Source organism: Phymastichus coffea, unplaced genomic scaffold, assembly GCF_024137745.1.
Source record: "Phymastichus coffea isolate CEN01 unplaced genomic scaffold, Cenicafe_Pcof_1.1 PCOF00124, whole genome shotgun sequence".
Lineage (NCBI taxonomy): Eukaryota > Metazoa > Arthropoda > Insecta > Hymenoptera > Eulophidae > Phymastichus > Phymastichus coffea.
In genome coordinates, this window is record NW_026706935.1 from 85,215 (window position 1) to 111,819 (window position 26,605).

Sequence of the window (26,605 nt, forward strand, 5' to 3'; positions counted from 1 at the left end):
GTATTTTCAAAATGACTGTCATTAAACCACAATTTACTTCTGCTTGCGTTAAATTGATGAGGTTAATGAGGGACATTCGATTATTCTGTGCGTAACAAAATGCGCGACCACCGTATTTATAGTCATTTGGATGTTTAAGTTTACAGTTTAATAACAAATAAAGACATTTTGCAGTGTTTAAAAAAAAATTTATTACCCTGCAGAAAATATTTATTAACAACTTGTTTTCGAAGTGCTAAAAGTAACAGTATAAAATCGTCTACATATTGATTAAAAATTATATCGCACAATTGCTGACGCACTACCTTGTTAAAATTTAATTTAGAGTTACAGAATGGTGTAATAAATATAAATTGTAAAAATTTAAAATGTATAACTTCTTTGTCTCAGAAATAAAACTTGTATAAACCTAGTACATCGTGGAAGCACTGATTTTGGACTTATAATCTCATTTTGCGTATTACAAACTAGAATTGTACAAGCGACTTACAATGATAACTGGTGTAATTGAATCATTGTATTTTAATAGAAATTATTTAAACAGCTCATTGGAAGAATTCGGTTGCAAAATTTTAAATTTAGTGAAAATGTAATATAGGTTTAATTTAATAACTTTTTGTTTGTAATAATAAATAACAATAATTTCGTTCACAAAACTCATTTGAAAATATATGAGTATCCATCAACAACTTTCCTGCATTAAAATATATTATAGCTTGAACAGGAATAATTATATTCCTAAACATTTATTAATTTCTACATAAAACAAACTTTTTAATTCGTTATCTTACTTTGCTTTTCCAATGTTTTTTTGTGTATTAATTATTCTTACATTTAAAAACAAGACATTAAAATTTGGCTATCAATTGTAAATTGACGTTAATTTTCAATCACTATGAATAAATACAAAGTTTTAATGAAATTTTTTCATTGTTTGCTCGTTGATTTCTCAAAAAGAGAACTACTCAAAGTAAATAGTTTTCTAGAAAGAATAATTACAACTTAAACGTACGCAATTAATACATACTGATCTCCAAATGCACGCGAGTATATCTTCAAGTATACTTATGAGATGAATTATGCTAAAATGTTCTAGGCGTGCCTTTCCGTCACTCGTACATTTTTAAAGTCTTGTAGGATACCAGCACGGTTTTCGCTTTTCAGAGTATTATTTCGAAGTTGTTCCTGAAATTCCAAAATATAACATTAACCATAACTATCACTGGTATCATGAATAACATCTTGATTGAAAAACTCACGCTAGTGTTAATTATTTTAACATGGACTAACAGTGATGCTAATTCAAGATCTTCACTAAACCCGTTTTTTAACGGAACACTTCTATAACCAGTTCTCAAACACCGTATCTGAAAGTAAACTTAATTAGTTATACACAGCTGAGTTTATTCAAAGATTTATAATGCTTTAACAAGTTTTCAGCTTACAGGATAAGTTGCTTGACCTATAAAGTTGCTATCACCAAACATATCTTCGTCTTGAACGATAAATCGAAGCAAGGCTAGATGTGAATTTGCAACTAGGAACTCGCAGGATTCATTCCACATTGGATTGAAACCATTATCAGCTAGAGAATGAACTTTGATAATCACCACGCATCGCACGCACAATAAACCTATTTCTATTTATTACTTACTTATTGTTTTTGTAGTGAGTTTAATGCCGCTATCATAATCAGCACCAACCACTTCGATTTGCACAAAAGGACTAACTGTACCTCTGCCTTGTTTATTCAGATGTCTAGCCCCTATTATATGCAAAGTTATTTTTAGAGTATCAACTCCAACTAACGAGTTCTTATCATATGGACTGTAATCTTCATGAAACATAAAATCTGGTTTCAGTAAGTACCCGCAATTTCCATTTTCTCTGAATTTGGCATAATTTAATTGCATTGGTTTATCGCCAGTTTGGTAGTTTAGTGCTACCATCTGACAACCAGAATTCCACATTGGTACGGGATTATAATTGGACGAATCGATTCTTTGACCTTTAGGGTACACTCTGCTAAACTGAACTTGATGATAGCTTAGGAAAAATCTATTTTCCTGTTGGCACATGAGTTTCTCAGCTTTCGTTTCTGGAAAGCTGCTCATCTCGTTGTGAATGAAACCTTTTACTTTTAGTCGCTCTATATTGAAGGTTACTGATCTAAAATAGACTATCAAGTTGGACATTTCTTTTGCTATTCTCCATGCTCGTTCCATTTCTTTATGTTGACTTTCCTGTTAAAAAAAACCATGTTTATTATACTCTTCTAGAATAACGAGCAATTAAAAATTAGAATTTACTCACTCTGACACTAGCATTTTGGCCAGTTTCTTGAATCATCTGAACCCATTCCATAGCAGTTTCTTGAGATAAAGATGCTACCTCGAACACCGAGCACATACTTGGATTTTGTATTCGCAAAATCCATTCAGGTCCCGGTCTATCTGACATTGTCAACTCAACAACGGCACCTACTATATCCAAAGATCCTTTCTGTAGATTTCCCAAAAGCATTGAATCCGATGCCTAAAAATAACGTAAATAGTTAAATTCTCTCGAACTTTTCAATCAATGCAGATATCTTTCGCTCGACACATTTTTATAAAACATACATCAGCCTGACTATCTTGCTCGATTTCTTCAACGTAATTTGCCGGGAACCAATGTTGCTTTTTACCGCCGTAGTCGCCACGCCACCACCCGCCAGTTTGTTTATTTACATTAGCAATGATGGCATGTTTGACTAACGTCAATTCATCATCCCTTCTGGCTTTGTAATCGTATAGCGCCTTGACTGTAAGCTTCGAGACAAACGTTGTTGGATCCATGTAGCCGGGAATTCCATAGACTGATCCATCATCAACGTCCTACAATTATTTTAATTTATTATAAAACTTTTATAAATGTTTTTTTCGAAAGATAAGTTATGTTTTTACCAATCCTCGTTGCCTCAATATTTCTTGATTAACGGGAACGCTCAATTTAATCTTTTTATACAGAGGATGTCGTTCATAATAATTAACTAACTCCACTAAGCTTTCGAATTGAACAGTGCCAATTGTATACAGGCGTCCTTCGAGTTTTATCCGACAGTGCTTAATTTTGTTCTCTGCTCTGAAAATTGAAAATATTAATCTTGTAAAAGAGATGAACAACCATTATTGATCAGACTATTTTCTACCGTACCTGAATGAAATTGCATAAGTACTGCTTTCCTTATCGCTCGATCTTACTAAAAATGCTCCATCGGTGGGGACGCGTTTTAGCATTTCCTCAGCGAGAGTTCTCGAGCAGTCGGCATGCCACCATTCTTTTTCTTCGTGCTTATTTGGCTGTGGTACCGGCTCTTGTAGTGTTATCAAAAATTCCTTATCCATTTTAAAAAAATTAATATTTTTTTTTAATGAACAACAATGAATATGAGTTATAAAAAGAGTGATAAATTACATTCCTATACCATTTTTCCCATTTAATTTTATAATAAAAATAGTTCGAAATAATTTCAGATGCACTAATTATCAATAATACATGAAAATACATAGATTTTAATATATAAATAAGTTAATATTCATACAGAGATAAGCAAACTTAAATAAACAATTAAAGTATATGTGTATGTGGACGGAACTGTGAACGGTCAATCCAAAAGGAAAAATTTGGATTGCAAAATGCAACTAAATTATAAACTTGAAAGTACACTACGAGAGCGGAATTGTATTTACCTTATACCTGTCGAGTGTCGCAATTCGTCTGAATGTTATTTGAAAAAAAATTTATGTTGTTATTTTGAGTGTTATTGTATAAAACGGAACGTGCACGTACATTTTATATGTGTACATTAAAAGCCTGTGTTTAAACATTTGCTCTCGTGATATGTCGATAAAGAGCCAATATTAAGCCAATTTTGAGTTTATTAAAATATTAAACCAAACACGTCATGAAAACTACATAGATTCTCACCTGACTTCTCAAAGGGTGATTGCGATAGTACGTAATCAAACTGTATAGGCTATCAAAGCAGTGAGTTTCAATTAGATAAAACTGCGTTTGTCCCATTTCTTGTTTTAGCTTAATTCGACAGTGATTGACTTTTCCTTTTCTCCAAAATGATAAACAGTAATCACCGACAAATGTCACGCATTGTCTCACTAAAAACGTCCCGTCACCTAGGTGTGAATATCTCCGCAGCAGTTCTTCAGCTTCTTCTCGACCTCTTGCCAATTTACCGTGAAACCACATTTCTCCAAAATGTAGCTCATCGTTTGGAACTCCCTGAAAATAAAATATATCGTGGTTAAATTGAAGTAAAGTTTTCAATTAAAAATCTTAAGTAAAACTCACATCCTGAGGACTAAGCATTGTAGTCTCTTCGTCTTCATCAGGTTCCGTTTCTTGAGTTCGCGAAAATGTATCCGTATAATACAATTTCTGCTGCGTTAAAACAAAAAAATGTTGATTCCACTCCCTATCAACCGGATCCTCCAAATACAAAATTCCATTCTTGATTGTATTCCTTAAATCCATCTCCTGTCTACAATCGTCGTTACGAATAATAAAAGCACTTTCGTCAACTCCGTCTGGTAACTTTTTATGTTTTAGTAAAATTTTTCTACGAAGAGAGTACGGTGATGGAAGACATGACTCGTTCTTATCAATCGGCTGTACTAACAGCATATCCCCAAAAACGTCTTGCATAGCCATTGCCATTTTTCGTTGTTGTGGCAAAGTACAATTATCTTCTATCGACAGAATCACTGGATACCTGTAACGATGAATCATAAATGAGGAATGCCGTCGATCGTTAAATAGTAAAAAATGCGCAGGAACTCACTCTGAGGTGACGAATGCATGTTCCTTAATCGTCTTGATAACGTCAAGAAACTTAATTTTCGTCGTTAACGTGTGACCGTGAAATATGAAAGGCATGCCATCGGGTCCATCCCAACAGTCCAACTCGATGCATCTACATCCAGCACGCAAAGCTCGCACATACGCTTGACAACTGCTTTCACTGCTTATTTGATCACCCATTAAATATCTGTAATTGAATAAATGTTGATTAAAGCATTTGCTAAAGGAATTTATCTAAAAAGATATATTATTACGTATTGTGAGATGAAGAAACCCAGTAGTGAGATATTGGCCTAGTCATGTCGTGAGATACTTGATCGTATTTACTGTCCCAAATTTCGTTTGATTTTGAGAAAAGATACTCAATAAACTCTGCAAAATGAAAGTATGGTTCTTGAATGTCTCGTTGAGGATCTTGTAGATAATCGCGAATGAACGTAGATACGTCCGATTCGCTGTTTCCGAGAGAATCTTGTTGTTCAGCTAAGAGAAAGTTTTGAAATTCTTGTAGAGTTACGATCATCGAGGAATTTGAGTAGCTTATTAATTTAGTCCAGTCAGTCAAATTCTGAAAAATGAATAAAATGTTAAATATTTTTGAACAATTTAAAGGATACATATTTAATTCTTGTACTTACATTATTGTCGAACATAAGTTTTTGATACAGTTTTATAAAATCATCAAAACCAATTTCTGCTCTGTTACGAGTATCCACTTCTTGGAAGATTTCTCTAAGTTTATTGGTTGATATTTTAAAATTTACTCTTGGGAGAAATGCTTTGATATCTTTTAATGTTACCCTGAAATTTAAATAATATAAAAAATTTTTACTAATGCTCTAAATTCAAAATAAGTAACACTCAGAGAGTTAATATATTGTGTAAATTCAAAATTTTTAATTTTTATCAATAATAATTGTGACACAATACTTACATTTCTCTGGAGTTTTCCATTGCATAAAATTCTTTTCTGAGCCATTGTTCTACTTGTAAAGGATACGGAGAAGTTAATGCATCATGTATGAAATGCCTTAATCCCTTTACCCACAGTTCACATTCTTTTTCACTCAAGGCTAAAAAATGCATTGTATTAAAAGTTTAATCATTCCAGTTATTCAGTAAATATATTGGTATTTTCCAACCTGATATTGAAAGAGTTTTTAATCTGAACTCCTGTCCATAATATACAACAAAACCCCTCAAATGGTCTGTTTTCTTAGCATCTTCAGGCCACTTTTCAAAGTCTTTAGAATTTTTACCTATTCTAACTTCTTTAATTTCTCGGATGTCAACTACAATGTAATTAATGTTTATGAAAATGAAAATCAAATAGATTTTTAAACGATATTAATTCAAATCAATAATGTGAATACCTGAGCCATCAAATGGTCTTGATGTCGGAGTACGTGCCCAAACAATCTGTCTCGTTTCTCTACGTATCATCAATGTTTTTTTCTCTGGTCTTTTTCTTAAAAAAAATCTTGTAACCAAAGTTCCCCTTTCAAGCTGACTGATGATCTGCTCCATTTCAGGTATGATTCCATTCATTTTGATAGATTTACGGAATTTTCAATTTAAAGCTGAAATAAATAATAGGTAATGATTTTATACCAAAACATTAAAAGTATTCTAAAAAAACATAATTAAGAGACAATAGAAATATATAGAATTATGATTGATTAAAATAATACTAAGGACTAATTACTGATTAATTTTATGAACCAAATAATAACAATAAAGAATAATCAGGTCTGTAAAACTGTCTGTTTAAGCAAATCAGAGTGCACTAATTACAAAGAAAACTCTTCAAACAAAAATGTGTACAGTCAATTAAAAATTAATTATACAAATATCAACGAGTATCAATTATGGTAAACACGTATAACCTTCGATATATGATTTCTGTACTTTTTTAAGTGAAAATCTAACGGTGACCGGCAACAAGTAAAAATGAATGAACCGAGTCTCTCTCGAAAACAGATGGAACACATCTATATATATATATATATATATATATATATCCTACCATTATTCATGAGCTGCTTCCGTTCATCTGGCTCTCTCTCTCTCTCTCTCTCCGTCTCTCTAACCTACTCTCGTACCAGATAATATCTTCCTCTTATGCCGAGTATTGCCGACGTAGCAGCGAAAAAAAGGTTGTCCTTTTGCATTCTCCATCAGCTTTTGACTGAATGAACGAGCGAAGGAAAAAACAACAAAACTCAATATAGTCGTTACACTTACATCCTGCCTCCCTGCTGCACTACACACACATATGTGCCATCCCGGAAAAACACGTCACTTTTCAGTAACGTGTGGAGGCAACCAAACAGCCGCGTATTTTTCTTTCTTGTGTATATTTTTAGAGCCATAAAGGCTCGTATGGACTTTTCATTCAGGAAAATCGCCAGTGGCGCGAAAGTTTGAATCGGCTGACCTCTTTCGATAATTAAATATTAATCGTTGTCTGGTCAGCTTTTATGGCTGAAGGATAGATAATAATAATAGTTTACGTAAATTGTATTTTTTAAGATTTAATAATGGCAGTGTTGTTATAACAGTGTTTTTAAGTTTCTGAAAATGTTCCATATTTTGTCTGTCAAGGCAGTTATAAGCGCTATACATATTTAAGCGCACACCTCGTACGGTTGCACAAGCATGAATAGAAATGCTTGATTATTTTTAATAGTGCCAATGAACACATCACAAAAATCTTATATTTTGAAACTGCAGCAAAATAATGCAAAACACATCTTGATCGTCGTAAACCCCATTCTAATTGATGAAATTTTCTATTTAAGAGATGCTTACTATCAACAAAAAGTTGTCCATAAGCATTTATAAATTTTTTGTAAATTTTATCACATCCGCGTGTGAAATATTATTGCCGATGCTATGCTATCGAATTAAGTAATATTTAATGACACACAATAGATTTTATAACAAACATTTTATTTTATAAGAAAAATTAATCATTATTAATGTTCAATAAAAACTTTTTATTGAACTTTTTGTCAGCAGCACAATTTAAAATTATAAGTAAAGATGGAAATCTTTAGCAAACAATTTTTACAGAATCAATTTTGAGACTGACAACTATTTGACGATTACTGTAAGTTTTGTTTTGCATTATTTTGTTGTAGTTTCAAATGCTTTAGTGAAGTTTTAGTGCTTTTGCAATAAACATTGACACTATAGTAAAAATAATCAAGCATATCCGTCATACCTGTCAATTTCTACGAATCGTACGCGTTCAAACGCAACACAAGCATATGTATTTATGTATAGGGCTACCTTCGTATAGGTACTGCTGTTTGAAACAATTCCATTTGATTTTTCCTTCTCTTTCATTGAGATATTTCAGTTCAGATAGTTCAGATTCAGACTTTATATAGGTATCCCGTGAATTCCGTGGAATATGCGCGTTTGTGCATAAATAATCACTTTTCAGTCACTGGTGGGCTGGTATTGGTTACTTGTTGGCTAACTTCATACGGTTACATTTTGTGAGATTAAGTCTGTTCGTTCAGACAGTTAAATATGACAATTAAAAAATAATTTTTATTCATTATTCTCATATAATAACTTAATATGCAAAAATGCTATACAATTATAGTCGTATTTAGCGAGCAAAAATAAGAAACATTTTAATTATTTACTGCGGATAACTGGCCCAACAAACTGACCTATTCTTACAAAATGTAATCGTATGAAGTTAGTAGAGGAATAAGTTATTAGTGCCGTTCCTGGACCCCTCACAATCAGTCTCCTGATCTGTAGCATGGCGTCGGACCGGTCTGACGTATGTTGACGTTTTTTTATTGATAAAATCGTTGCGGAAGATTACATTAATTTTGACCGCAAACATTACCACCTGATAAGATAAAATGACTACAGGTAGTTTTTTTAAAGTTAAAGAAAAACGAGAAACATTTTCATAAATCTCCAATGGTAAATTTTTGAAGTGATATCAATTGTTTTTGTACACCAGAAGTATGCTGTGATTCTTATTTACGTAATTAAATAAAATCCTATATCTATCCTTCAGCCTGCATAACATTGATTTATCTATCAACATCCAGGTATATTTTATATACACTCTACCACCATTTTTCAATTGAAAATCATTGCTATACAGTTAGAATTGAGGAACTTCCTCTATTTCAATACCCGATGGCTACTAAAATAGAAGTATTATGGAAACAAGCATTGAAAATGTTTTCTGGACGCAACAATCCTAATTATAATCTATGTTTGAAGAATTTGGAGAAACTCAAGAGTCTCATTAATGATATTACAGCTGAAGATGTTCATGTTGATAAGAATGTGTTTGAATATATCCGTATTCAATCAGCACCAATGTGTGTTATAGATGTATTTGAAAATGAAGATATAACTATTGCCATATTTATTTTAAAAACTGGAGTAACATTACCGATGCATGACCATCCTGAAATGCATGGGCTGTTAAAGGTAAATGTTTCTTTACGAAGCAAAATAATTAGACTAATTATCAAATTATTTTTTCATGTTATAAAAACACATATATTATTCAGGTTATAAATGGAGTTGTTAAAATTGACAGTTATACAATAGAGTCACCAAACAGTACAATAGAAATAAATCAAAGAATACCAGCTACCAGACATCCATCAATGATCATAGGAACAACCGATCCAGCTTGTGTGCTGACTCCAGATAAAAGAAATCTACATGAAATCACATGTATAGAAGGGCCAGCAGCATTTTTAGATATTTTAAGTCCTCCGTACGATACTGATGAATATGGAGATGGTAAGAGGCCATGCAGATACTTTAAATGTATAAGCAATGAAATGACAGAACAGGTTCAACTAATGATTGCTGATGTTCCATCTAGTTTTTATTCAAGAACTATAAAGTACTTGGGTAAGCCTTTGAGATGATCTATAATGATTTATAATGATACTCTGCAGTGTTTAATAGTTTAAGTGTCAACCATTCAAAATTATAAATTATTGTTAGTTTGAAAGTGTTTTTAAATATAATCCTTTGGTATATACCTATATATAATTTATATTTTATTTTTAATTAAACAAGTAATTTATAATTTGACTAATCTTATTGAGTTTTATTTTGAATAGAAAATATTTGAAGTAGTGCCATTCTATTGATAGTTTGTTGAGATGTTGTATTATACAGAGAGTACAAGAAAGTATAAAATTGGTAAAAATTTAGATAAAAGTCTAACAAAAGTTATTGTTAACTTTATTTTCAATTAATGACAATGAATAAACATTACATATACTAAACCATTTCTCTATAATAAACTAATTTCCTTTATATGTTAAAAATTATGAGAAATAATGTGATTAAAAAATAAATTATTTTGTTTTGTAACAATTTACAGTAAAAACTTTTAATGTTGCGAATACTTTCATAAAATTGAAGGAAATCAAATATTTAACTGTAGAGATTAGTTTTTCAAGAAAGGATCAGAATAACATTGTTTCAATACCGAAAAAATTGAAAATAACGCGTGTACTACAGATAAATTATATTGTTCTCGTTATTTCCTTTTCAGACTTTTGATTTCAATAAAGAAAACATAAGTACTTACAATCATATTCAGTATAAATTACTATTTGCTAATGCATTTCATGTACTTAAAATAGAAAATCATAGTTATTCTGAAAGTTGTTTTATTTAATAATAATGCTATATTTTTTTGTTCAGCTATCATGTATCAAAACAATAAAATAATCTATTATACTATTTTGAAAATTAAATGTATTTTTTGAAAGGATAATGGGAAAATATGATACCTTAAGAAATCTAGATTGATAAGAACACAAACATTTTAAGTTTAATCATCTTATAAAATTGATCGTATTTTAATGTCTTGGTAAATTTTGTTTCAATATCAAATTGTGTAATATTTTTAATTGAAAAGCGACGTAAATTGACATGTTTTGTACATTTATGTGTGATTGAATAAATATATATGCTATTAACAGTTGAAAATATACTTGAATAGTTGTAATTTACATTATCCAAATGGTTTCAAATATTATCTAATAAAAAGAAAAAAATTGAGTAAAAGTACTATTACATATGTTATAGTATTTTTATTACTGAATTTTTTCTCATATAGATTCCATTTTTGCATGCTTTATTCCCACTCTTGGCTTCATCATATGAAAATATTTAACAATTCTCTTCTACTAGACACAATTTATTTTACATGTTTTATACACATAGCGGACAGTTTTTAACATAAATCAGATCGTTACTTTGACTAAGAACGGGGGTATTAGTCGTAATCAATAGAAAAAAAAATCTTTTCAAGATAAGTAAACATTTCTTTTCATCAAGAACTTATGATTAGTTTTAGAAAACTAATATTTCATTTCCATTGGTAAACATTGGAGGAAATTATGTTAAAACTTAATAACTTGCATTTCAAAAATTTTCGTAATAAATATACATAATTCTGAGAATTAAATAGTACTTTTAGTACTTTAAAAAATAACAAATATTTATCAAAGACAACTGATAGTTTGAAACTACAAACAACTAATTCTTTATCGTAGGTGTTTTCTGATACTTTTGCAATGGTTCATTTTTTGTATGTCCAAATTCGAATCTTATTCTTAACTCGCCGATTTTAGAAATCGGTAAAATATCTGGTATCCATTCTATCAAAAACGGCGTCGGGTGTATTTGATTAGGTGACATGTTTCCTGCAACATTAAATTTAGTACTGTTGTAATTTTGAAATTTATAATTTAAAAAATGTACTTTATTTATTACGAATTCAATTGAACTTACCAACTTTTAAATAAGTCTTCAGCTCCATTGGTTTGATAAGTGGATTGTTACTCGTTTTCTTAAATTTATCAATATCCGTCTCTTCTCTTTTGTAAACTTCGTAAGTACCATCAGCATTCTGTAAAAAGCTCCTTGTAATTTCCAACGGAATAAGTGGCGTCTCAAAGATAGTTTTCACGTGTAAAATATTAGTGATGTGCCAAGTATACTTCGTAAATGTACCTAGCGGTACACAGTCTTTTCTAACAAAAGCGGTAGTGGAGTTAGGTAGTCGTTTTTTTTTACCACCACAGGATATTCGTTCACGTAGACATTCAAAGAATGTATGGGGAACGTGAAAGACTAGAGGTTCGGGTTTGCCGTCAAACTGAAAATGCATCGTTTGATTTATACGCTCCGTTATCGATGAAAGCCTGAAAAAAATTATTGCAATATTTAAAAATTATAGATACTAACTGAGCAAACTAAAAAAAAACAATACAAAAACTTACCATCTAATGAATGACAAGTTTGTGTTAGATTCATCAATATTTTCACATGCTGTGGGATACTTAGTTTTCGTAGATTGCAATGATTTCGTCTTTACTTTTCTTATTTCAAATGCATTTGGATTTAGTACAACTGATGGATTCTTATTGCCTTCGCGTTTTCGTTTCATAGATTTTCTTATCGTTGACGCTGTATGACATGACGTATCACTCTTGTTATTTATCACAGGTACCGAATTAGATTCTAGAAACTTAATACTATTTGTATCTAATACTATGTTATGATCTAAGATTTTCACAGTGCCATTGAGTGGCTTAATAGTGTCTTGAATGAATTGTGGACAATGAAGGTTATTTCCAAAACTGGAATTAATCAACAAGGGATCTGGAATTATCTTAATGGTACTACCATCAAAAACTGCGTTCTGGTCTTTTACTTCTAAATTATGCACCTAAAAAATATTTTCATGAAATTTCATATTTAATTTCAAATTTTCCTATAACGCTCTCACCTCTGAAATTATATTTATATCATCTGACAAGTTTTGTTCTTGGTCTTTGATTATATCTATGTTCCCTGCTAATAATAGTGGATCTATATTTATACTATCAATATCTATTCTATTACTTTGTAAATTTTGAATTGTTAAAGAATCGTCTCGAAAAATTAATAAATGTGCATCGTCAGACAAATTATCCAAATCTGAAACATCTTTTTCAATTTTAACATTAATATTGTCAATAGATAATCAGAATTATTAACAATCATTTCTTAACAAACCTACCCATTTCTATAAATTTATCAGTTTCATTTGAATTAAGTTCAAAATCAAGAGACTCGCGATGAAAGTTGTTTGTTTGAGCTAAATTCATATAATATTGGAATTCCACTGCTAACTTTGGATCACTTGCAAAAGCACATATACAAGCATAAAAATGTATACAGCGATTGACAGTACAGGCATTAGTCTTATCATCTAATTTTGTGGAAAACTGAAATGATGATTAAATTATTTTGTGAGATAATTATTGATAAAAGTGAACGTTATATTTGAATAATTTACCTTGAATAATGAATTACTGCAGAAAAATTTGTGCTCAAGTTTCTCTTTGAATTTGGTTGTAAAAAAAGAAAAATGCAAGTAACCAACAGGATGCTTTGGAGAAGCTTTACATTTCACAGCCATTATATTCTTTGATACTCTTTGGACTAGTGGTCCTGGAGTTTCTGTAGCGAGTAGCCAAATCTCTTGCTTGGTTTCATTATTTACAATCAGTGAAGATAGTACTGAATTTCGTAGAGTCAGTGGCTGAGCTTCTGCATAACAACGTAGAGCTGCTTGAATATGTTGACAAGCTGACATTGAAGACTCTGATATATCTTTTTCCTAAAAAAATTGTTGCTAAAAATAAAATTCTTTAATTTACACTTAAGTAATATATATTTTTATAAACTCACATGACACTGTAGAACTCTATTATTAAAGCTTTTCTCACAGTTATCAACAAAACAAAGAGCTGTACTTTGGGGGACTGAAATATTTGAATCATTATTAGCACTTATATTGACTAAAGATAACTGAACAAATCCTCTATGATCTGGTCCTTTATCCCTCACTCTAACAGAAAACACTTGTGCTGTTGACCCAGTAATGAGCCTGCAAGCTTCTGTTGATAATTTACGTTTTTCTCCAGGTTCTTTGAATACCGCATCACAGAATTTATTTTTACAACAGGTACCTCTTGAACCATTGTATGTGCCGCACTTTGGACATTTTCTTACACCTCTCAAAGTAGCTTTTCCTAGATCAGCTAAGATAGATCGGAATTTTTCTTCACTTGTTATGGCCGACATTATTTTACGTATTCTTATCAAATGTCCACATCTGTAATGATTAATTCAAATTAATGATTTCTGAAAATAACGAGACAAAAATAGATTTTCATAATTGTACGATACTAACATTTTAATTTAGGCTTTCGATGAGTAAATTAGTATTAAAATAAAAAACTGACTTGTAATATAAAATGTCAATTTTCGATAACTAAAAAGACAATCGAAATAGAATACAAAATTGTAAACAATGAACCTAACCTTCATAAACGTTTTACTTTAATTTGAAAATTGTATAACGAACATGGAATCCAGTTATTTTTCACTCACTATTTGAATAATGTCACCTTATTTTGCTATTAATTAGTGTGGGCGCGACATGTTGAGTGAATAAGTGATATTCAAAATAAAAACGTCTCGTTCATATTTATAAATATTACGGATATATTCAGGGATCTGGTATCCGTAATCCGTAATTTATATCCAATGGCGCTTCAGAGATGGCAAGGTCGATATGGTTGAATTCGTGCGCGCTGTGATTTGAATATTTCAATAATATTCCGCATCCTATTTTTTACAACAATTATATGTATGATAAAAAATATCAAATTACAGATGATAATTTTTTTATAGCTATATTTGACGTAATAGAACGTTCTAGACAATATATGCTATACTGAATATCACTTTTAATAAATTTTCATAGTAACAAGCTCGTGCTTATTATGATTTTCTACGAAGCTGAAAAAAGGTAAGCAGCTATATTTTAATTTGGAAAATAAAAAGAAAATTTTTTAATGATTAGAAAATAAAAATATAATACAGAGAATAGTATGGGAATCATTTTGTAATTATAGTTTCAATTAAAAAAATTTATAGCTTTATTTTTTAAGAAGAATAAAATAAAAGTAATTTAATTTACTTTTTAATTTGTGCCTTGATTTGAAAACTCTCAATCAACTATAATTGATTAAAACAAATCATTCGAAAGAAATAAAAATTCATTATGAATTTTGAGTATGAATGAAATTTATTGATTGTTATTATTTTTAATGTTGTTTTTAAAATTGTTTTCACTATGCAGAATGTAAAAATATTTATATAAATATATTAGCTGAATATAGCTATTAGCTGAACATAAGCTTATTATGTATTCAGTAATTATATCATCATAATGCGATCCCACATGAAGACATTGAATAAATGATAAGTGAAAACTATTATTATATTAATCTATTGTAGCAAGAAATCTTAGGGATTTTGTACACAAGAACCCTCAGACATCGGATGTTGGACGATTACTGAGGTAAAAAACAAATCAATTATTTATCATTATTCAACCAAAGATTTATGCGTTATTTTTATCTTATTGCGTTATTTAATGTAAAGATGTTTTAGATAGATACTAATATTATATCTTTGATTTAGTCATCATATCGTCGTTGAAAATACATTTCCAAAAAAACTTTACTATAATATAAACTTACGTAAGCTTAATTGAAATTATTCTTTACAGACGTCATATAGAATATATTTCTCTACCGACAACTACATATTGCTATTTGAAAATAACTGTCCAAAATTATTTTTATATGAGCTATAGTGTACAAGATTATAGTTTAAAAAATTATTTTTTCCTCAACAATAGCAAATTAAATTATAGACTTCAAGATATTTAACTTGAAAAACAAATTAGTTGAAGTTGTATAATTTATAAAAATTGTATATTATAAATTACACATTATAATCAGAGAAAATATTCTTTTCTTTAAATTTTTCAACAAAATTATTAATTAAAAACAAAAGAAAAACAACTATTCAAACCTTCAATAATTTCGATCAAATATTCCAATATGAGCTTTAAAAGCTTTGTTTTTATGGCAATGACAAACAAGACAGAAAATTAAATAGAAATTATGTTGATCTTAAAATTAAATTAATTAAAAGTCATTGTACTACTGTATAACAACGATTTGTTGCACCATACGATAACTTTTTGTTTTTGAATATATATACAGTTTCATAATAAGTTAATCTTTTGATTGTAAATATTCTTAAACGTTTTTATTAAAGAAATAAAGGAGTCAAAATTAATATTCATTACAAGTAATGTTGAGAGTATTACAATTTATATGAAGCTATATACACACACGAGATATCTATTTACAGAAACTTGTATATTTTAGTAAGATAACGTATTTTATCCAATTTTTTCAGATTACACTTAACCTACTAAAATTGTCGTGTCACTGTCGTCAAACACAGCTGCAATCAAGTTTTCCAAATCAGAATTTGATAAAAATTGTAAGATAATACACCAGCAGTCATAAGAAATTTGAAATTTCAACAAAACTGGCAAGGATTTTAGAGACAAGTCAAATATTTGCTTTCTCTTCAATGCTTTTCTATACTGTAGTTGTAAGATACCATAAAGTTCTGTGTTTATTGTAAGAGAATGTTCCTCAATTTTATGGAAAAATTCATCTACATCTTTTTGTTTAAAGTGTGGCATTGTCGGATAATCAACAATAGCTCCAGTATCTGATAAAAAACTTCCAATAGTCAGAGAAAGAAACTTTATTTTTAAATTCCATAACTCTTTTGTAGTCGACAGAAATGTTTCTTGATTGTCTGTAACATTATCGAATATTTCAAGAGCTTCACTAAATAGGTCTTCATTCGACTCATTGACTTCGATATTTAAAAGTTTTAGTTTTTTAATATGATTAACAAAAAGTTTAAATATGTCGTTGTGGGTGAATCGGCTACGAACTTCGTAATTTATAGCAGAGGGGCACTCTTGATGCCAAGAACACATTTCAAAGAGATACGAAAATGCTGTTCTACCACTTTTATCAATTATATTGATGTCTGCACCTGCTGAGAACAATTTCTTAACGGCGGTATGATATCTGAAGAAAGTTGCAAAATGCAGAGGTGTTTTACCTATAAGATATAAAGAAAATTATAATATATGCGTGAAAATGTAGATTAGTGAACATATTTTTTAATGATAATAGTACCCGAAGCATCTTGGTCGTCCACGTCACATCCAAATATCTTCATATCATTAAGAAGACGTCCCAATTCATATGTGTCTTCATCATTTAACATTCCTGATGGTAATGAGACAATCTTATGAATCACAGTGCGACTTAAATCATCTTTATTCACAGATTTCGGAAAATTTATACACGTGCCGAATAACAAGCTTCGTATATTTTGAAGCAAGATTAGGTTGCATGCCGCCGCAATACAGCCTTTTTTCGTTATCAGATTAAACGTATTGAAGATACACCCGCAAGCGATGAAGTGTCGCCATTCTACAGTTACCAGCAAAATATTTTGATTTAACTACTTGATTGACTGGCACCCCCTACTCAAAAATAATTCAACAGCCTCAACATGATTCAATGCACAAGCAATATGAAAATGTGTTAATCCATTAGGATCTGAAGGATTTAAATAATTTCTGTGTTTAACACGTGCTGACAATACTGAATTAATAAATAAGTTTGCTAAGTTAATTGCATGTATTGAATGTTTATGATTAATATAATGTATAGAAGCATTCAGAAAAGATTTATGAATAACTGTATAACCATTGTTATCTTTTATGTTGAAGTCTGCACTATTGTTGATTAAAATGTTGATTAAAAGTTGATTGTGATATACTTTCAAAAACTTTGTACTTGGAATTTTCAAGTTTAGATCAAAAATTTGTATGGCTATTTCAAAGGCCCTCTCATCTGTACGAAGTTTATTAATAATAGTTCTGATTTGGGCTAGTTTAAGTATTGCCTCACTGTTATTGTCATGCAGCTGCACAATGTTCGGTTGCTTATTGTTTCTATAACTGTAATAGAAAAATATATAGTAACAAAATACATATAATTTATTATCAAATGCACATCTCTAAATACGTAATAAATTCTGAATAAACATTATGTACATGATGAAATAACACAGTACATGTGAGAATGCAATAAATAACAATATAAATCAGTATAAATTGCATTCATCATACGCACGTTTCAGATTCAATTATAAATAAAATTTTTTCTAATTAATAGGATTTCATTATTCATAATTACTATAATTATTTTTTATTGTAAATTAAAAATCATATAAAATCGTCGATTGTAAAGTTTGTTTGGGTTATAATAAATTTCAAGACGTACCGATTGTTAACAGCTGGTTTATAAAGCCGTGAGCCGCGACGATAAGAGTGGGCCGAATCTAATGGTGGGTAAGTATAATACCCACGTTATATTATGTGTATATATTTTCTTAAACCTGAATTGTCTACTTTTCAATGAACGACATCTCTAATTATAACAATTTGTTTAAAAAGATTAAATACTACTTTTTGAAATAGAATATTTACTGTTTCCGATGTTGTTTTTAGATTTGCAATAGAATAACAACTCGCGATGTGAGGAAAGTCCACAAACTGCAAAAAACAGTGTTTTTGGTACTTTTAGGTTAGAATAGTTGAAAAATCTAGGTGGATCGATCAATTCTAAGTTTAAATTCGAATTCAGCACACCGAATTTCTTCGTTTACACTTATCCAAATACAACATTGCTTGTTGAATTATAATAACTCTTTTTGGTTTTATAACGTAAGAAAAAGCTAAATTATTATGAAACAAATTTGCACTAATTGTTAAATAATAAACGACCTCTAAATAATAAATCTCTTATAGTTATTATCCCTAATAAGTTAATATATGGTCGAAGCTTGGGATTGTATGACGAGCATGAACGCACGAAGCCTCCTTATTCATCTGGAACCACTTTTAATTTTATGCGCGTAATCGGCACTGCAGTCCGCACCAAAGGTGATATATAAAGTCATAATAATCGTCGCTGTTCTCTCTGTATTTTCGTCGTGGTTTTTCGTCTCAAGCGAATCGCTAAAGTATATTCATCCACGGAAAGTCCTGCATAATGCACTAAAAAAAAGCGGAAAGCGTCAGTGTTTCTGGTTGACATTGCGATTGTGAAGGGTTTCAAGTGTATAATCGTGTGAAATTTTTTTATACGTGGTTAACGTCGAACTTTCCAGTGGCACGATTTTTTAACTGAGTATTAATGAAGGAAAGTTTCCGCCTGCTTTTTATCTCGATTAATTGTCGACTTTGCATATACATCATTCATGAGTTAATAATAATACATACTAAGGATTCTTTTAAATAAATTATCGTTAGTTTAACTCGACATGGCCCAAGTATCCAGTCGTGCTCGCTTTGCATAAGATTTGTCGTGAAAATTTATACAAATTTATTCGACAAATACACAGAGCTTCTAGACAGTCGAGTTTTTAACGAAGTTAAATTTGAACTTGATTACTCTTAATTTAAGCAAATGGTCAATGTTACATTTCTTAATTCTACATAGATAACCTTCGAAATAAGTAATTATTATTTTAGATTTATAACTATTTTATAATAGAAGCATGAAGCTATTACTTTAGAAAGATTGTCAAGTATGTATTATACGTGTACATATCTCGTGAACGAAAAAAAACTTAAATTAATCTAATTTTACGAACAAAACTGATTATTTTGACAAAAACCCTTGTCCATCTTTGCTAATTACACATTTTATTTAATTTTTTTATTTTTATGTAGCATACAAAAAACTTGATTATCGATAAAAAATGGTAATCTAACAGCTTTGCCCCACACTCTTCCGTGATACATTGACTTGGTTTTCCAATTGGATCAAGTGCGTTAAACGCCTGTATCTCTTCACCCACGACTTATGTAACTATGCGTATTTTGATAATCGGCGCGTTTCTCGTAGATGCACATATGATCCACGTCGACCGAGCCATCGGAGACCTTCACCCGGAAATACATTCGGGAAACGAAGAGCGGTCGACACTGGAAATGGTAATGAACGTTTCTGACGACCGTGATGGATTCGCTTGGCCGCGGCGCCGAAGCGCGACCCGAGTCGGCGCAGCTCTCGTTCGTAATGACGGTCGACTGCACGTCCGAGCACTGCGCTCTGTCGGCGCAGTTGCGCTTGCCGATCAGAATCAAGCCGTTCGGGATGCTCTGCACCTTGTAAAATTTGACGACGTCCGCGTAGACGATCGTTTGGTTGATCACCGCGGTGCCGTCCTCGCGAAACGCCGCACAGTGGACGACCTTGTCCTCGTCCGTGTCCCTGTTCGTCCTCCAGCAGTGCGACAGAGACGACGATATCAGCTCCATCTGGGACCAGCGGCCTCTGAAGGACACGTAGTTCGCCAAGTGGAGCAGCTCTTTGTAGTTGCGCGAGGTTGAGATGTCACTGACGTTGTACAGGCGTTTGATATAGGTGTTCTGAGTGGCGTCGTCGAGGAGGTCGACGACGAACAGATTCCCGTCGAAGGACGCCACGGGCTCGACGTTGTAGAAACCGCTCGAGGTAAAGTCAAAGTTGAGAGGCTCGAAGCCGCTGTAAAACGGGTTGAACAACAGCCGACACCAGTTAAGACCGCGACAGTATTTCTTGCCGTGCATGAGCAGGGCGAAGCTCTCGTTGGACGCATTGCTGCTCGGGAAAATCTTGTAGTCCAACGGCAGGGGACCGTCGTAGACGGGCACGTAGTTGCAGTTCTTGACGTTCAGCAAAACGAGCTTCCTTTCCAACTGCTTGCCTATGGGCCGGGTCTCGAGCAGTACAGTTTTGTAGCTCAGGCGCTTTGTGTCGTGGATGACTTCCGGGCTGAACGGCTCGAAGCACTCGCTCGTCGTGCTATTGGGCCCAGGAGTGACTAGTTTGATCCAGAAACCAGTCGACACCTCTCTCGTCGCTATAATACTCTGGTGGGCATACGTCAAGTCCGTGTGGAACTGGGCTCGATCGTTCGTCGGGCTCAGGTCGTATTCCGCGAACGGCTTCGCGTCGGCTATGTCTCCGCTGCTCTGCGCAAGAGCTGCTGCCGACAGTAGCAGCTGCACTGCTGCCAAACTCCTCAGCTTGTCTCCTTGCTTCCTGAAATAAGCACTTTCGCGTGAATTCGGACGCCAGCCTCGACTTTCATGTTCTTCGCGAGGGTCAAACAAATCGATTTAGCTTTTTACAAATCACAAAAATCATTCGAGTCTTGCGAGCGTTGTTTTTTAAATTAGAGGCACGAACCTATAATAATTCTTTTTTTCTTTTTTTTTCGTCGCGGAAAAACACATTAAGTGCAATTTTTAAAGCAATGAAAGTCAGAGATGATATTTAAAATGTGAAAAAAATCGACGCTTCCGTTCCAAACTTAAGCCAATGTCAGTAGGTTAGAGCAAGCAGAAGTAATGTAAGTACAAAGTCCGCAGTTGCATCGGTCTGAAATACGTAAGGCTGGCTCAGAAACGTTCGCGTCGCGGAACAAGATTGAAAGGACAGAAAATGAAAGCCGACTCCATTTATGTTTCGATCAAAGTTGCCAATGCAATGGAACTGTTTCGGGAACATATGCATTTTCGAAAGAATCCACCCCCGTTGAAATCACCTCGGAGCGCTTTCCAAAGACGTACACGGAAAAAAAAGTGTGGCGTGTATCTCGGAAGTTTCATATTCACTACGTCTGCTCGATACATGTTTTCGTATTTTGAATAGAGCACGTAGTAGTTGTAGCGCGCATCCTCGAAGTCTCACATTTACTGCGTCTGCTCGACATGTGTTTTTGTATTTTGAGTAGAGCACGTTGCAGTCGTTAAATCATAAAGGTCCCTTGAAAGGGTTCAGCACCTTATCGACGAGTTCGGCCTTTTCTTACCTGCCGACCGTAATAAACTTCAATGCCACCACGCGCTCACTTCCAAAATGCACGCTACATAATTCCAGCACATGCTACCCTACCCATCGGACTCCGCGGGTGAGTTTTTATTCCCTTTCCCTTGCAATTTTCCAACAGACGAGTCTTGATGTTTTTCGGCCAACTAAGAAAAACTAACTCTCGCTCGAGCTACCGACAAGTATACAACTGAGCCTTCCGCCAGCCTCACGATCCGTCAAACCGAGTCGCTACGTTACGTTACGTATGTTTCTGTGCGTTATCTGCGTTAAACATTATTCAGTTAATAAAGTCAACCTATACTCATATCCAAGAGTCTTATTTATTCATCCGCGCCACGGAAAAAAAAAAGAAATCAGGTCGAACACAGAAGCCTTTCCGAAGTCGGCAGAGAGCAAAGAAAATCTTTCGGTACGCCTTCTCAACAAAGATTTTACCTACATGCGTGGAGATCCCTTGAGAGAGCACCCGGCCGCGCGACTGCGGTTAAGCCGTCGAAGCCCGACGTCTGCGGGCTGCCGCGTTCTCTTTTACTTTTTCCCGGCCGCTCTCGTCTGACGATCGCTCGATCACCCGAAAAACACTCGGACGACCGCGAGGCTAACGAATGCGCTTTGATAATCGCGTCGCATCGGCAAATAAAAGAAACGCGGGCCTAAAATTGCACGAGCAAATACTTACGATTTCGGGATCATATTGAAGCCGAGCGCCTTGGCGGCGTGCGCAGCCTAGAGAGATTTGGCCTGGACTGAGCCAGCCTGAATTCGGCCCTTTGCACGTAATGCTGCAGGCGGCTCTAAAGAAAGTGTAACCAATTTTGGTGGCAGGTGGACGGCTTATTTGACGAGCCACCTATGGTTCACAGTGAGACCTCGCTTTTGGGTCGTTACGACGTGACTTTCTTATTGTACATACCGCGATAATATACTTTTCAAATGCAGATAGACTCAAGATAGACCACGACTAACTAATAAATTATATATCATGCCATAAATATGGAAATGGATACGGAACAACGAGAATATACTGCTGGAGATAAATGTAGTACAAAATATAATGAACCGTTAATATAAAAGAAGTATTTTGCTCTATTATTTGATTTTTTATATTATTTTATGTTATGCATAAGCCGTCTTGCGTACATGTACCTACACGTATACTCTTGCAAATATGCCGGATAGCAAAATTTGCTTGGTTAAATAAATAAATAATTAAAAATAAGTGAACGAAATTCGTATACGTGTCATTAAAAATGTTTGTTGTAGAGATATGCAGGAATATTTAATTGTTAATTAACCCTTATGTAATGACAAAGAAATGTTTCTGATTCTGTCAACCTCCTACAGATTACACCATGAAAAGAAAAAATATCTGCAACGCATGGAATACGATTACTCAGACATTACTTTGTACAAGATCGATAAAACTATTACGAATGTAATTTACGTGAAATATCCCTTTTTTACAATTGGATCTCACTCAATTTCGGTCGTTAACCAATCGAATCGTTTAAATAAACATATCGCGGGAGAAAGCCGCTCAACGAGATGTTCGTAATGAAAATAACTAGTTGGTCGCGTTGCGACGCTCCGATAAAGACAGGCTTTCCTGTCTTTACTTTGAAGACAATGTAAAATACAATCGATTCATAAGAGTTCACGAAGTACAATTAGAGTGTGCTTTCTATAAATGATGATCAATAATAACACACAATAGCGAATATTTGTGCACCGCCCACGTAGGCAGAAGCTAAATCTTCGATCTAAATCGAACTCGTATTAATCGATTGTATTCGATTGCAAAATAAAAATTGCCTGAAGAAGATAACGCCGCTTCCGAGACGAACTAGTTCTTGTCATTGTAAATGGGCATATCGATAAATTGTTACTACTACTTCAAACGTTCGTTTTAAACGTTGCTGAGATACACAAGTTCCCTATTCAGTTATATGAGAGGCATGAAATCAGTGAGGACGCTGTGGCATCATGACTAAAAATGCGAAAATGTCATCACTGAGAATATCCTGACGTGCCCGCCTCCTGTGGGAACACGCTGTGCGACCTATTGGTAAAACGGCATTGGCGCATAGTAGGACGTACTGGACGTCGCATCGCGCCGCACTGCCGCGGAGAGACATGGTTATAAACGTGACGATGATTTTTTATTATTTTCTTGTTTATTTTTAATTACAAATTGAGGAAACAAAAAGAAAGATATTCTTAATAACTTCTATCCTCCTATGACGAAAATCTGGCAACATTTATATCTAATATATATATTTATAATATAATTATCCGAAGGCATACTTTCTTCATAAGTAATAAAAAATGTATTTAGCAAATCTTCAAAATTTTTTTTCTTAAAAACGTCTGAAATATGAACATGTTTTAAATATAGTCAAAGAATACTTTCACATTTTTTTCAGAATTTTCCAGTACAATTATTGAATTTTCAATTGAAAATTGTAGACTATTCTGTGAATAATTATGAGACATTTTAGTTCCTACATAATTTTCACAAAAGTTAATAGTATTCGAGCAAAAAAATTAGTCAAATTTAAGAAATAATTTTCCACCTCGCCCGCCATTTTGTTCGTTGCGAGTAAAAATATCAGGCCATCGTCACTGTGAAAAACGAAGCGGACATCAGATTGGGATTCAATCACTCGAAATACTTATGAGTATCTTCATTTTCTCACTAGTCAACATTGATCAATTAGTAAATCAAGAAATAACTATTTTTTCCCGATTTGACCTTCAGATGACAATGCAAAATTTTTTTACCTCGAGTAAAATACTATATTCCTATGTAAGATTGAACGCTGAATTCATTTTTGGCATAAAAAAAAATACTTAGAATCACAATTGAATGAATTATAATCGATTTTTGAAAATTTTTTATCGAATCTCTAGGTTTGAGCTGCCATATTGGAGCCACCATTTTAGATTTTTCAAAATCGCCACATCACAACAGAAAGTAGAGTGTAAAACGAGAATTTTGTGTCCATCCTCGATTTTTTTAGTGATCTACAATTTTAGTTTAATGTGGATTGCCTATATATATATATAATACATGGGGGAACTCCTCGTGATTTCATAGTGAGAGAAGATGGCGATTCGAAAGCAACAGAAAATGGTTCAATGAATTTACTGCGTAAAATTGGATTTAATCAATTTCGAATGATTCCATCAAATGATTTTTGCAAAAAGAATTCATGATAATTGGTTCTTTGTTGAAAACACCGAGCTGTCATTCTTTCAACTACTTACTTCGAAAACAATAATGTAAACACTGCGTATCAAAGGTTGAAATGAAAAATAATAACTAAAAAGAATAACTATTTTTATATTTCATATTTCATATTATCCGATTGATCGACTACTTTTCAGAAAGAATTCCAAAACTGACGGGAGCGTCATCAAGTCTAAGCAGACACGTGCACGCTCTCGACAGGTTCGGACACAATAACATTGAATGAATGTTATACTTGCTGACTTACAATTGCCAGGATACTCGAAGAAAAAGTACGTTCAGCTGCTTGGGAAACTTCTGCCTATTGTTATTTCAAAAAACAAATGCGTCACACGAATTTTTCCCGCGACGATTGACACGAGGTCGATTATTTGACATATCCGTGTGTTTCGCACGCCGCGTCATTTGTTGCATTTTATGATACATTATGGATAAAAATAGAAGCAGATATATTTGCATTTGCGTGCAATAAAAAGCGAAATGCAATTATAAATTACACGAATACTAAGGTATACCAACAATAATAAAAATTTTTGGAATATATCGTTTAAATAGTTGCAAGCGAAGCAAAGTGAAAGCTCTTGTAAGCGCTCCGAATAGTCGAGTAAATCAATGGTACGCAGCACTGGATTATATTTTGAGTGATGTGCTTTATTTTCACAGTACACGTGCCTTCGGAACAGTGTCAGTTGGACCCGTCCAGCGTTAGAACGATCGTATCGTCGATAAGCGGCACGCAGATGCCATCGCGGCAAACGTGACCCGCGCTGCACTTGACGGTCATGCACTTGTAGTCGATAGGATGTAGGATCGGCCGGCAGCGCCCCATTTGATAAATCGTGTCTTGGGGGCAAACGCACAATCCGTCGATGCAAGCCTGGCGTCCGGGGCAGGGTCTAGCGGCGTTGCACTTGGTGGTGCAGCGCGTTGGATTGTCGAGGCACGCTTCCGCGCACTTGACCGTCGCGCAGCGCGGCAGCCTGTTGGCGCTGACTGCCGCCGCGAATACCAGCACCAGAGCGAGCGCGAACTTCATTTTCCGGCCAGTGTGACACTTCGTGGCTCTGCGCTCTTTCGATGTTTCGCCGCTGCCTTATATGGACTGATTCTCTTTCCTTGTTTGCGCAATTCGCCTTTACGCTCAACCTTTCCTCATTGCCGGGGACTTTTCCTCGCGCGTATCTGTTGGCGCACATCATTCGCAAACGAGATCATTTTTCCTTTCAGTTTGCATTTCAATAATAAAGTAATTCCGTGAAACCTTAGAGACATCTGAAGATAATGGATTTTGAAAACAGGCTGTCAAATGTTATTTATTTACCAAACAACAGCTGATCATATTTAACAGAGCATGGAAAATCTCGTTATTCGCAATAATTAATATTAAAATTGAAAAGTAACATTTATTACGAAAAATACTACGCTTCTGTATTCATGACCCTTTCGCTATTTACAGCATCTGCAATGATGTTGTATTTCAGGAATTCATTTTTGGGTTATACATTTCTGATTGATTTAGTATGCGCGATCAAAGTGGTTCCTTAAATTATTGAAGTGTATCAAAATGAGCGATAGCGAA

At 33.3% G+C, this 26,605-nt stretch overlaps 4 protein-coding genes across 9 annotated transcripts; 1 reads left to right on the forward strand and 3 right to left on the reverse strand.

The window, feature by feature from the left end:
* Positions 1-177: 177 nt before the first annotated feature.
* Positions 178-7,153, reverse strand: LOC131671316 (1-phosphatidylinositol 4,5-bisphosphate phosphodiesterase gamma-1). The gene is made up of 17 exons (XM_058947666.1): positions 6,887-7,153; positions 6,234-6,440; positions 6,003-6,152; positions 5,795-5,933; positions 5,499-5,661; positions 5,115-5,428; positions 4,841-5,047; positions 4,351-4,771; positions 3,970-4,281; positions 3,196-3,377; positions 2,946-3,123; positions 2,622-2,876; positions 2,314-2,535; positions 1,655-2,243; positions 1,446-1,585; positions 1,260-1,367; positions 178-1,185 (listed from the first exon to the last, which is right to left on the reverse strand). Exons 2-17 carry the CDS (start codon positions 6,406-6,408, stop codon positions 1,093-1,095), a joined length of 3,648 nt encoding a protein of 1,215 aa, XP_058803649.1. The 5' UTR covers positions 6,409-6,440; positions 6,887-7,153; the 3' UTR covers positions 178-1,092.
* A 1,300-nt stretch (positions 7,154-8,453) lies between these two features.
* On the forward strand, positions 8,454-10,687 carry LOC131671315 (2-aminoethanethiol dioxygenase). Of its 3 annotated transcripts, none has more exons than XM_058947663.1 (3): positions 8,454-8,875; positions 8,943-9,333; positions 9,417-10,687. In XM_058947663.1, the coding sequence occupies exons 2-3, from the start codon at positions 9,034-9,036 to the stop codon at positions 9,783-9,785; spliced, it is 669 nt and encodes a 222-aa protein (XP_058803646.1). In that variant the 5' UTR covers positions 8,454-8,875; positions 8,943-9,033; the 3' UTR covers positions 9,786-10,687. The 3 variants fall into 3 exon arrangements, with proteins under 3 accessions (XP_058803646.1, XP_058803647.1, XP_058803648.1); XM_058947664.1 differs by having other exon boundaries at positions 8,454-8,853; XM_058947665.1 differs by having other exon boundaries at positions 8,455-8,811; positions 8,909-9,333.
* A 323-nt stretch (positions 10,688-11,010) lies between these two features.
* LOC131671314 (uncharacterized protein C2orf42) lies at positions 11,011-14,419 on the reverse strand. 4 transcript variants are annotated; one of them, XM_058947662.1, is made up of 9 exons: positions 14,123-14,361; positions 13,899-14,044; positions 13,618-13,826; positions 13,223-13,546; positions 12,944-13,151; positions 12,671-12,870; positions 12,162-12,610; positions 11,671-12,083; positions 11,011-11,582 (listed from the first exon to the last, which is right to left on the reverse strand). In XM_058947662.1, exons 2-9 carry the CDS (start codon positions 14,011-14,013, stop codon positions 11,416-11,418), a joined length of 2,085 nt encoding a protein of 694 aa, XP_058803645.1. In that variant the 5' UTR covers positions 14,014-14,044; positions 14,123-14,361; the 3' UTR covers positions 11,011-11,415. The 4 variants fall into 4 exon arrangements, with proteins under 4 accessions (XP_058803645.1, XP_058803643.1, XP_058803644.1 ...); XM_058947660.1 differs by having other exon boundaries at positions 11,012-11,582; positions 13,618-14,044; positions 14,123-14,203; positions 14,323-14,419; XM_058947661.1 differs by having other exon boundaries at positions 11,012-11,582; positions 13,618-14,044; positions 14,254-14,369.
* Positions 14,420-16,083: 1,664 nt separating this feature from the next.
* Positions 16,084-18,918, reverse strand: LOC131671343 (uncharacterized). Its single transcript, XM_058947706.1, has 3 exons — positions 18,174-18,918; positions 17,016-17,848; positions 16,084-16,938 (listed from the first exon to the last, which is right to left on the reverse strand). Exons 2-3 carry the CDS (start codon positions 17,104-17,106, stop codon positions 16,217-16,219), a joined length of 813 nt encoding a protein of 270 aa, XP_058803689.1. The 5' UTR covers positions 17,107-17,848; positions 18,174-18,918; the 3' UTR covers positions 16,084-16,216.
* Between the last annotated feature and the right edge of the window lie 7,687 nt (positions 18,919-26,605).